This window comes from Penaeus japonicus, unplaced genomic scaffold (assembly GCF_977035675.1).
Source record: "Penaeus japonicus unplaced genomic scaffold, GWHDUDI00000001_assembly GWHDUDI00000004, whole genome shotgun sequence".
Lineage (NCBI taxonomy): Eukaryota > Metazoa > Arthropoda > Malacostraca > Decapoda > Penaeidae > Penaeus > Penaeus japonicus.
The window spans coordinates 16,602,330-16,614,884 of NW_028234406.1; the positions used below are offsets into that span (position 1 = coordinate 16,602,330).

A 12,555-nucleotide genomic window follows, 5' to 3' on the forward strand; every position below is an offset into this window, starting at 1 on the left:
ATGAGAAAAAATGTAATGTAGAATGTGTGGACTGACATGGTGCACTGTACTTACCCATCAAAACAAAAATAGAGTGAAAGAGAGAAAGGAAAAAATGATGGAAGTAGGAATTACTGAAATGAAAAGGTGAATGAAGGAATGTCGAAAAAAAAAAAAATGCAACAATGAAAGCCACAACACTGCAGGTAAGACAAATTGGCTGACTTATTATTCCCATACTTCAATGAAACACTTTTTATTTCTAAATATGTTTGATTTTATAGGGAGGGAAGGGAGGAAAAATCGGTTTCTCAATCCTATAGTAATTGTACTGATAGGTGTATAAGTGTGAGTGTATGTGTGTATGTGTGTCTACAGCACACATGGGTGAGAAAGCAAGGCAAAAATAGATTCTAAGGAATAATAATAAATAAATATAGATAAATAATGAATAAATAAAAACACTTGAATTCATAAAATCTTGAGAGAGAGAGAGAGAGAGAGAGAGAGAGAGAGAGAGAGAGAGAGAGAGAGAGAGAGAGAGAGAGAGAGAGAGAGAGAGAGAGAGAGAGAGAGAGAGAGAGAGAGAGAGAGGAGAGAGAGACAGAGAGAGACAGAGAGAGATAGAGTAGAGAAAGGAGAGAGAGGGGAGAGGAGACGAGAGAGAGAGAGAGAGAGAGAGAGAGAGAGAGAGAGAGAGAGAGAGAGAGAGAGAGAGAGAGAGAGAGAGAGAGAGTGTGAGAGAGTGTGAGCAGACAGACAGACAGTAAAGGAAAATATCAAACTTATCAATAAATCAAATTAAGAATATATAACCTACAAAAATCAGCAAACACAGTAATCTTGATTAACATTTCAAAAAAAAAAAAAAAAAAAAAAAAAATAATAATAATAAAAATAAAATAAAATAAAAAGCCACTGCTCACTATATCATGTGTTTTAGGTAGTGTGTGTGCTAGGGAAAAGGGGTATACCAGGAGGCTACTGCATAGGTATCAACAGAACTGCGACTTAGGCATATTCATTTGTAAATAGGGTAATTCAAGTTCAATCCTGCATACTGTGTTTAGAAAGAAGTTAAGATTAAAAAATCAAGCCTAAGGTACTACTCCACCATTGTGACAAGTAATGCAACTTTCAACCTTATATTGTACTACAATACCCATTATTATATAATTAGAAAAAATAATAACAGAAAATCATGTAATGGCAACTGTCTCACAAGTCAAGAGTGAACAGCAAATACAGTTCTTTTTTAAACATTTAACCAAACAGATGGGACACCCCATTTCTTTGTACATATAACATCAGAGGAATCGGGGAAGGAGATAACCAAGGGAAATAGAGTGAGAAAAATAAAACAATTAAAAGTAATTAAAAGATGTTGGCAGGACGATGAAGGAGAAATTCGTATCTTTACACTTATTTTGCTCAACAAAATATAAATGTCAAGAGAATCTAAACAATTGACAAAAAAATCACAGTACATAAACTCAAGGTTCAAAAGTTGGCCAGGTTTGAATTCCCGAGCAAGGAATCAGTAAGTTATATTACCATTGATGGGAAACAAAATTTTAAGAATACAAATTCTGAATTATGTTGTCTGAAGCAAAGTTCAAATATTTCCACTAACAGATAAAGAAAAGTTGGACTTAAAGATGTAAAATTAAGAAATCTTGTGTCTATTACATTCATAAAAGAAAATAAAGCAATATTCCATTTATCAATACTAAATAAAAGGAACTTATTTTCAAAGTAAAGTAACACATTCATGTTTACATTCTAGGCTTATTGTATCATTCTTGTTATTATTGTTTTTGTTTCTTTGTATAAAGCCAAACAAGAAAACACAAGTTAACAGGTAAGTAACAGAACAAGAATTAATGCACTGCCAAAGATGTCATCTTCAATTGCTTTAAATTTCAACTTTCCTAACTGTCGCTGGCCTTAAATTTTGTAAGTATTAGATTATACATACATACTTCAGAAAATAAATCAATAATAAATAATAAATAGAGATAAACACAGATTAGATGACAAGAGGGTAATACCCCAGCTGTCTTTCCTTTGTACCATAACATTGTCACTATATCTACAGTTTGTGTCATAGAACACGGCAGGAACTGTCCAGTCCTAGCAGACCATTAACTAAATAAACTTTGTTGATTTTCTTGTCTTAACCTTTCTTTATAATCATAAGGAAGATATCCATCATCTCATTATAAGATTACCCATGAAAATGATGTGCTGCTGCTAGATATCTAGATATATCAGTTTGCCGAATTCCATGGCTGAGAGAGGGAGAGAGATCAGCAGGCCTATGAAAGACGACTGAAGAATTTACTTGATGGAACAACACTAACTTTTGTGAAGTCTATCAAATGTGCTTATTCAGTCTCAGCCTTCACCAGTCTATAGAGATTATTATTATCCTGGGTGTGCCACAGTCGACTAGCTTGAAATCATCACATACATGCTCGGAAGTCCATAGTATTCACACCTTCACTCCTCCCCTTCCATTCAACTTGACAGACTGTTGATTGTTCACTATCCCCTTTAGGATATGGCTAACCATTTTGGAATTTTTTTTGCCTTTTTTTCAGTATGTTATCATGTCGTGCAACAGCCTGTATACAGTCAGGCTCTTTTAACACAAAAGTAATCTTCTAGCTCATAATCACAACTTGGAAATTACATAAACTCACATTCTAAGAAGAAAAATAAAGAAAGAAAGGCTAAAATTATACCATTAATAATCTGTTGTAGACCTTCAAGATATCAGGATGGCAGAAGCATGTTTGATTTCCCAAAATAACCAAAGTCATTAGCCATATTTTCTGGTCACAAAATTCATAATTACACATAGAAAATCATTATCATCCAACTAACCTCTTTTCTGTGTATCCTCGACATATCACAATGGGTAAGAAGTATGACTTACCATATACAATTTTCCAACATTTCCACAGCTAGTGCGAATACAAAAGAGACTCCCTCCAACCAAGCCTGGTCTGTCAGCTGCTAGCGCTATTCACTAGATCTTAATAATTTCAACAACTCTACACAATTCGTATACAACTTAACATGGTTCCTCTGCTGTAAATGTTCATAATGTTTTACTGTGTGCATTACCTTCTGTATGAAAGTCTATAAATAAATAATGATAAAAAAAAAAAAAAAATAGTACTAAAAATATATAGAACTTAAATAATGCTAATCATAAATAAATAAAAAATGTAAATACAAAACTAACAAGTAGCTAAAATGCTCTATAGATATAATACTGTGAGCTTACAAATTAGCAGGAACTAAGCAAATGGAATCATAATACATAATGTACTGGTAGATCACTGACAAATAACCATACAAAATGTGGTTACTTAAAAAAAATTGTTTCTATCTTTATCAAACATTTCAAAAAGCATAAATATCTTTGAATCATAACATCTCTGAGTTGCTGTGTATCATTTCAAATAGTATTGAAGAGTTTCTGAAACTTGAAACTTACAGTAAAATGCCCTTATGCAAAAGTCATGTTATTTTCCTGCAAGACAAAGATGGCCTTGCAGCTAAAATTGGTACTGTGCTAAACTAGTATATCACAGCCATGATTGCTTGTTCAAGATCTGATGACATCACAGTAACATTCTGTCCCAAACCAAAGCTTAATTTCTTTGCTTCAACTGAAGCTCCACTAAAATGTAAACTGTTCAGTAAACTTGATTTCACAGTCTTGGCAGTGCAAATACTTTTAACATTCAAATCTGCAAGGCTGAAAACAAGAGAAAATGTGTCTTTGAGACGGCTAAATACATTGATAATATCTTGGTTCTATCGTTGGTCAATTTCTATTATCATCAAATTTTAAGAATTTCATGACTCATCAGAAACTTTCATTCTTCTTAATATTACGCCTATCAATTAGCTGTAACGGAAGTAGTAATTTCATATCCTCAATTTTTGCTCATTAGGGCATCATACATACAGTGAGTTTCATACTTTAAGTAGAGGCAGCAGGGTAAGCTTAGGCTTTTTTTATGTTTTCCATTCATAACAATACAATCTTTTCACAACTTGAATAGATAAGAATGTCACATCCTACAGTTGTCTTGTAGTTTAAAGTCACCAATCTAAGTGACTCTTTATCATCAGTTCCAACCTTGAAAAAAGAGGCCGCATTACATTCAACACCCATTGCTTTTTCTCCTCAATATTGAATGAACGAATTCTATAATCAGTGATCATTCCCTTAAAAATGTTTTAGCAAGCTGTACAGATAAGCATTTAGAAAAAGAAACAAAATATATGAACAAGAAATTTTAAAATGACTACTTTCAGAGCACATTCATCTGCTCTTAGCCCTTTGCATCTGTAGATTCCCTAAACATCTAGTTAAGTGGTCCAAAATTCCCGACTGTCCCACCAGGCAATAGCATTTCCTTGTAGCACACACTGAAGAAAGTCACTCCCACTTTAATACATTGCTGCTAAGCTATACAACATTGAGCAACTCCTATTACACTTGACAAATACAAAGCAAACTACATTAGCCTCACTGGGGAGGAGGGGTGAGGAGGGAGAGGGGAGGTGAAATGGAGAAATAAATACTTTAAAATTACAGGGTACACTCAGGACCTAATTGCACTGATACACAGGGTGTATTACCTTAACTTAAAAAGACAACAGAACAAAAAAATCATTCATAATCATAAAATAATGGCAATTAATAAAAGATAATATCAATATCAATCCAGTTGGTAGTGATGATAAATCATAAGTATAACAAAGATGGAAATATATAATGCAATAAGAAATAATGAGTATAACTGATATATCATCATTATAATAATGATAATTAATAATCAAAATATTTTCCATTAATAATTAAGAATAGTAATAAATAATAATAATAATATACTAGCAAATTTAATCATAAATACAATAATGATGCTGATGAAAATAGTGATAATGATGACCACAATCTATGATAACAATGATGGTGATAATGAGCATAGTGATAATGATGCAATAAAAAAAATAATAATAAATAAATGAATAAATAATAAATCAAAAAAATTATAGTAATAGAAAAAAAACAAAAAACAATCATACTAATCATAATAATATGCCTCTTTCATCCTAGTTGGCTGAATGTCTCAATAAGTAAAGCTGTCACTCCTTAAAGTCTCTGTAAACATAAACTTTACTAACAACAGAAATCATAGAAAAAGTTATACATATCTTTGACAGCTTAATAAGAGGATAAGCTACTTCATTACCTATTTTCTGAACTGTAATCCAAAAAGGGAAGCAAGAGTCCAACTCATCCCTTGAGACAACACATTATCTAGGAGATGACAGAATAAAAATCCATACCAAAACAGAACTTGTTTAAAACCCGACCCCTGCACATCTCACAGTTTGCTTTACTCTATCCAATGCCACTGTTTTTTATCTTCATACAAAAATAGATTTTCTTGTAAAAACAAACCACAAGCGGTGGGCCTCTAACCTGACTGACACTGTCTGGTATGGTTTCATCCTGTGCCTAGGGGCAGATTCTGTAATAGTGGATGCGGAAATTTGGAACAATCAGTCAGCAGATGTTTAAAATGTGAAGGTGATACTGGCCAATATAGCAGAGGATATATGAAGTCCTCTCATATTCTGCATATCCTGAAGAATATACTAGAATCCACACCCTAGTCTTTGGTGAGAAGCTGAGATAGGCAGAAAGACATAAGTGTGTATGGGAAAAAGGTAAGCTTTCAGCTAAAGCCAGCAACATTTTTCGATGTTACTTTATCCCATCACATTCAAGTAATCTTATGCCTCATCAATCTTTGGTCTCGACCATGTCTACACTTCCATCATCATCATCATCCTGCAAAATATAGATGAAGATGAAGATCAGTAAAATAGCAAATTGCAGAAGAGTTGAATCACAAAAACATTTACCTACTTTTATCAATATAAGTACAAAAAAAGAAAATTTATCATACCTGTACATGACCTTGTCCAGAAGATATAATAGTTGATGCATCCAGTGATGCATTAAGAGCTGCAGGAACTTCAACATTATTATCTAATCCAGGTTCAAGTTTGGGCACCTGTACTATTGGTGTAACCACTTGTAGTGGTTGACCATCTGCACCTTGAATGTTTGCAACAACAGTCTGGTATACTGGTAGGGGTACTGTTATCATTCCTGACACAGGATATGCTCCCGAGACATTCACAGGTACTGGAAGAAGAATATCACATTTTAATTATAGGAAACTCATTTTGTAGCAAAACAAAACAAACAAAAATTCAAGTATTTTTTGTATGTTCACATTACATAAAAGACAATAAAACTTACTCTGTGAACCATCCTCTCCTGTTATTATGATAGTTCCCTCTTGACCTAAGGTGCCTTCAGATACATGGTTGAGGTCGATGGCCACGGAACTCCCACTCTCACCGTCCACCGACTCTCCATTCTGTGTTGTGATCTGTAGGGTCAACAACCTCATCCTTTTTTATAACTGATAGGTTAGTCACCAGCACCCAGGAGGAGCATTCATGCAGGAAGCATTTCACATATCAATACTACAGGACAATTAGTCTTCTCTTAATGTTTTAATCATGTTTTAGAGTAATGTAATATCTAAAAAAAGACATACACATCTCAATTAATTATGAGGTAAAGCTTGAAATAATTTACTTCTATCCCTTACTTCCTATACTTACACAAAGCTTCACGGGAGCAACACTTAACCAGTTAACATTAAGAGAAGTTTTGTTGCTACAAGCATGGCAAGCAAGTGCAGCCTACATCAAACAAGATCATAAACCAAGGATATTACATGCTAAAATACATACACTTTGTGAAAAAAATTACCACACCTCTCGCCACTGAAAGGATTTTATGAGAGAAGAAACTTCCTAAAAAAACACTCCATGAAAATGAAGGAGATAAATCATGCCTCTGACAGCAAGAAACACTTTACCTTGTCTCTTATTGAGCTGCATTTGAATTTGAGTTGCATTTGACAAGTGCCTGAAGATGCTTGAGAACTATCATACCTGTCGGCCCCTACCTCTGTCTTCCTTTTTATGAATGTAGTGAAAAGACAACTTGTTCGCTAAAAATCATGCAAACCCAAAAATTGAGAAGCGGCAGTATCTTGTAATCTGGTTCAAATAAATTCTTTGTAAATAGTGCCACTGTATCCCTGCTCCACTCAGAAGAGTACAAATATCTCAAATTATAATGATATAGGGTTTTGGCACTTGGATTTTTTTAATGGATTGTCTCAGCCTGTCATTAGACAAGACAAAAGCTAAGATGTTTTAAAAGGGTGTAAAAAAGATGACAAGCTGGTTAAAAATTTCTGGACTTGTTGATTACCCGCATATCTATTTACCAAATGTTTCTCCTAAAGAGAACTTGAGGGCAGTGATAAAGAGCAAGCTGCAAAGTCATAAACACCTCATCTGTCCCAAGGTTCAAATCAAGACTTTCAAAGTATTGGGCACAATTTAAACCTTAGAAAACAAACTACCACACAGCATGAAATTGCACTGAACAGCCAAGTATTAACAATTATTTACAAACTTTTGTCAAATAAAATACATTACACCTAGAAATCACGGTCCGCGTGAGCAGTACAGTAATTTTATACAAAGGGTTTATAGCACACAGGAACACACACAACAGACATCCATGACTTATTATACTTGGTATCTATCGCTACAAACCCCCTACATCTCAAAGAGAACTCTACAAAGTTAGCACTTCTCATAGCCTGTTGCCAACAGGGATGTTTTGGCTCAAAATGGTCAAAACGCCAGGATATTTAAAACACTTAGGCCTAACGGCTCTAGCTATTTGCCCACTCTGGCCACAGCCAAGCACTACGCACCCGATCATCCAGTGCACCGGCCAGAAGGACAACCATGACAAAATATATTGTACCCGAAGGCTGGTCCTGAAACCACTCGATGCGGTATCTTGTCACCAGGCATTAATGGGTTAAATTGTGTAAGCTGGTTTATAATCTATGCTAAATAATAGCTCAATTACCAGATACAATTTGTCTTTTATAACATGTCATAATCCAGGCTATCAAAACCTACGCTTTATAAAAGAGTTGTGTTAGACTTGGCCAGATAAGATACCATGCAAATTGCAGACAACAGATACAATAATTAACAAGCAAATTGTAAGTCAATATAAACATATGAACAATAACTTTTACTTAATCTATCCCTTTCCTTTACTACACTTTGAGTATAAAAAATTAAAAACACCAAAGGTTAATTCAAAACTCCAACCCTGGGTTAGTATAACAAGCACAAAATACCAACCATGCAAGACATTATTCCTTTTTAACATGCAATACAAGGTCAAGGGAATCATCACTTAATTTCAGATTTTAGATTTGTCTGTCTGTTAATAAGATGATCTATTCCATTAATTTAGAAAATCCAAAGAAATTTAAACACAAATCAATTGGTAATCAAGAACATTACAATATAAACCCTGCATTAGCAAGGTAAGCTATGTGCTTAAGGGAAGTGTGTATATCTGGTACATATTGGTTGCCAGCTAAAATGCGTCATAGGCAAGAATCATATGTAAATAATACTCTACAATATCTTTGTGATGAGTCCCTTTATCAGCAAATACCATATTCTTTATAAAATAAACACTTTTCATTTGTAAATTACAAAATCTGTGCCCTGTTGCTTTTAGGTAATGCATCGCAAAACTTTTTATCTATAATCATAGTATGAACAATTCTAATGTCTCCTGTCATATGACAGAATAATAATAGCTTTCATATCAAATGTCTCCACTGGACACCAAATGGATAAAATATCACTGTTACAACATCATTTACAAAGAAGTGTTTACTTTTTGAATACTGATACAGCTCCTTCATTTTATTCAAAAGCATTCATATGCATTTTAAAGACTGTAAACATTTCTAAAATTGAATGCATTTTTCACACATCTAGGTTAATTCAAGGTAACATTCTCTTTGCAGGATGGGTAATGGTGCTTTTTAGGTATAAGGCAAAAACATAACTCCACAACAATCAATGTGACTGAATATTGTCAACAATTATGTGTATTAGAAAAAACAACTAATGATCACAAAAATATTGAGTATAATATCATGTAATTACTTTAATGTACTGATCTTCATCTTAATTATCTGAGACTAGGCTTTTTGAAACCAATAGAGACAAAATTTTGGTAACTTAAATCTGTATAAATGACTTCAATAAATACATCAGACCACAGACTTTCAATATAATCAAGTTTATTGATAAATAGCATATATTTCAGATACATATCTGAATTTATTTTGTGCTCTTAAAACATCTGTATAAGAGCATCATAATCTAAAGTGAATAGATTAATCTTTATTCTTGGATTTTTTGTACTTTTCTAGCACATTATGAAACAGCTAATATCAAAGTGTAATTAAATATATCAACTTTACAGGAGGGATACTTTCAAAATACTAAAGAACATTTGTAAAGTAATAATACTGATTTAATAATTTACTGTTTTGTAGCATTTATCAAGTAAATGCATAAGCAATGCCACAAATTTCAAGCATGATCCCCAGATATGTATCTGAAATTTAATAAATTCCACTAAAAGACAAAGAAAAATACTTACATGGGCAACACCTTGTACATGTGCAGTGGTTCCATCTGGCAGCTGGATCACTGGGTTACTAGGATCTACCTGGATGATTGAGACAGTACCATCTGGATTGCTAATGGTCTGTACAACTGGACCCGAATACACTGGGTTCACTGGACCACCAACCTGCACAAAACAAATATTTAAGAACATGGCAAGAGACACACAATCATCAATTATCAGTATGGTCAAATGAAGTTAATTTCAAGAGAAATTATTGGATTTTCTATCACAAACTAAAATGTAAAATGTCTTTAAACAAAAAATCTAGTCATAAAAACTGCAATTCTTCAAAATACGGAAATATCCTGCTTTTATGATGATAAAATAAAACAAAAATGTTGAATGAGTGTTACTGACACAATGGAATAAAGTTGTTACTCATACCTGAGTCTTTTCTTCCTCTTCATTAAATGCTGGCAAGAGATCATCTCGCCCATGGTATTTATAACAGTTGACTACAATCTGACGTAAAGCAGTTGTCCAAGATACCTGGAAGGAAGATTATGGAGAATTACGTTCCAGATCTACAAATTGGTTTCTAAAGGTCCCAAAGTATGAAATAACAATTATTCATCCCCAAAGTAACTGACCAACATATATACAAATTAGACATTAACCAAATACAAAGTACTATGCATTTGACAGTATTATAGAAACATGGTAAAATAGATGCTCCATTTAATCCACATGTAATATATTTATTACTATCTAATTATAATAATCAATATCTTGCCACTACACACTGTGGAAACAAATGAAAAATTGAACTGAATAATAATAGGTTTTGATTCAACAAATCTAACACTGGCTTTAGACTTTATATATCTTTTAAGTGTTTATATTCTAGATCTCGGAAATGTACTGGATATTCTTATATGTTCATATAATAATAAGTGAATTTTTGATACTGTACTGTCATATCTAAGAATCATTAAGTACACCTAAGAATGAAGAGAAAAATGAAAAATGTATAAAGCAATTTTCCTACATGTGCATGCTGTATGAAATTCAGAATAAAAAAAACAGAAGTGTACATCTTATTGCATTTCATTGCTTTATCATTTAAAACTGACAATTAACATATAATCCAGTATCTTACCTTTTGTTTTTGGTCCTCTGATCGTGCATCCATTCTAACATTCGCCCATGGAACATCTTTCGGCCACCAGGGCGGTCGAGTGGATTCCTTACCCCAACCTGGTTTGCCTCTCCCTAAAATAAACATTTTAAAATAAATGATCCCCAGAGTCTCCTTTCGTTATTGCTATTTAGTTTTAGTATTTCAATCTCTCTTCATGTCAATAAGACAAGCTAAGACGACACAAAAACATCAAAACCCTCCAACCTAGCCATCCACAAATCAAAGAGCTACATACACTAGCCTTAACTTCATAACATAAAAGAATTATCAATATATCTTACCTGTAGAATACTTCAGCATTAAAGGAATAAAAGCTCTGAGTTGTGCTTGCGTCATTTTTTCTACGGGAGTCGGAATGCCGTCTATGACAAGAGGAGGTAATTCATGCAACGACGGGTCATCTTGTGGGGGTGGGGGTGCTTGCTGTGCTAACGCATTTTCCAGTTCTGACATTACCATCTGCCGCAATGTTTTCATCTGTGTGAGAGAGTGAAATTGGCTTAGTAAGTGAAACCATCTACTTATTTTGCTTTTTTTTCTGAACTACGATGTAACTATCCAACAACAACAAAGAATTCAGAATAGACCTAATGGTAATTATTTTCTACCTTTGAGTTTTCTATTTAATCAATCCAGTGATTGCATTTTATCAATAGCTAGATTGTAGGCAAGTTGGTAAGGATTATCACCATCTAACATCACAGGAACCCAATGCACTTTTTTGTTATTAGTCTTCACTGCAATTCTGGGCAAAGTTCTTTATTACAAGTAAGTCACCACCTTCCTATCTTTTTTCACAGTAAAGTCTATGATTGCTCTCCTTTTTTACAGGCTCTTAATTCACTGAATACTATGCAGTAATGTGATATATCACTAATAAGAAAACCATGTTAACCCATTCACACCAGGGCAATTCTGGCTCTGAATGGTCAGAATGCCGGGGTTTTCGAACGCATAAGCCTAACGCCTCGGGATTCTCGGGCGCACTAGCCGTGAGCCTGGGCTGTCCAATCGCTCACACCGAGCGCCGGCCTTGACCAAATATCTCATTGCCGACGCCTAACGCAAAAACCACGAAACATGTCAGCACGTCATCCGGCAAGAAAGTGCTGGCCTTTGTGCAATCTATTCCCTCTGTGTGACCTAGGCAAGCTTGTGGATATGCAGTTGACAGAGAACTGGGCATAACAATTGTCATTTTGAAAATTCATTGGCACAGTTGAACTAGAAAGATAGAGTTAGGGTGGGGAGAGTGGTGGGGGGAGTGGACAGGTTGAACAAAGCGTGGCATCTGTTCTTCATACATTCAAAGATATATCCAGGCCACAAAAGGGAAAAAGTTGTAAGATAGAATAGAAAGCAAAAAGTCAATGCCTAAATGGTACAATCATATCAGTATCAATTAATGAAAATATGAACAATACTATTAATGTTGTGGAGATTAGGACAGTGTTCTAAATCATTTCAAGAATGCAATCACTTTGTCTTCTGACAGGTGGTTCAGCCAAACAAGAGATTTGAAAGTAAAAAAAAAAAAAATGTTCAATTTTTCTTTCAACCTCATTTATATAAGTAGAAAGCAGATTCTAAAAAAAAAAAAAAAAAATCTCAGAGTTTAATGTATACATTTCATTACATTCTGTTCACATGGATCAGATAGTAAAACTAATTATTTGGATATGATGTGAAAAACTTTTTTTCCTCTTTTCCCAGGGGGTCAGATCTT

General features: G+C 34.0%; 1 protein-coding gene across 4 annotated transcripts in view; it reads right to left on the reverse strand.

Moving 5' to 3' along the window:
- Positions 1-4,890: 4,890 nt before the first annotated feature.
- LOC122265492 (DNA-binding protein P3A2) overlaps positions 4,891-12,555 on the reverse strand; it is a 28,079-nt gene continuing 20,414 nt past the window's right edge. For 3 of the 4 annotated variants that reach the window (XM_086536119.1, XM_086536121.1, XM_086536118.1), the window contains exons 6-12: positions 11,111-11,306; positions 10,788-10,900; positions 10,073-10,177; positions 9,659-9,811; positions 6,341-6,473; positions 5,982-6,223; positions 4,891-5,863 (exon numbers count right to left, since the gene is read on the reverse strand). In XM_086536119.1, the coding sequence (XP_086392245.1) occupies positions 5,816-5,863; positions 5,982-6,223; positions 6,341-6,473; positions 9,659-9,811; positions 10,073-10,177; positions 10,788-10,900; positions 11,111-11,306 (990 nt within the window). In that variant the 3' untranslated portion in view covers positions 4,891-5,815. The remainder of the gene's footprint in view (positions 5,864-5,981; positions 6,224-6,340; positions 6,474-9,658; positions 9,812-10,072; positions 10,178-10,787; positions 10,901-11,110; positions 11,307-12,555) is intronic. The other variant, XM_086536120.1, reaches the window with a different exon arrangement.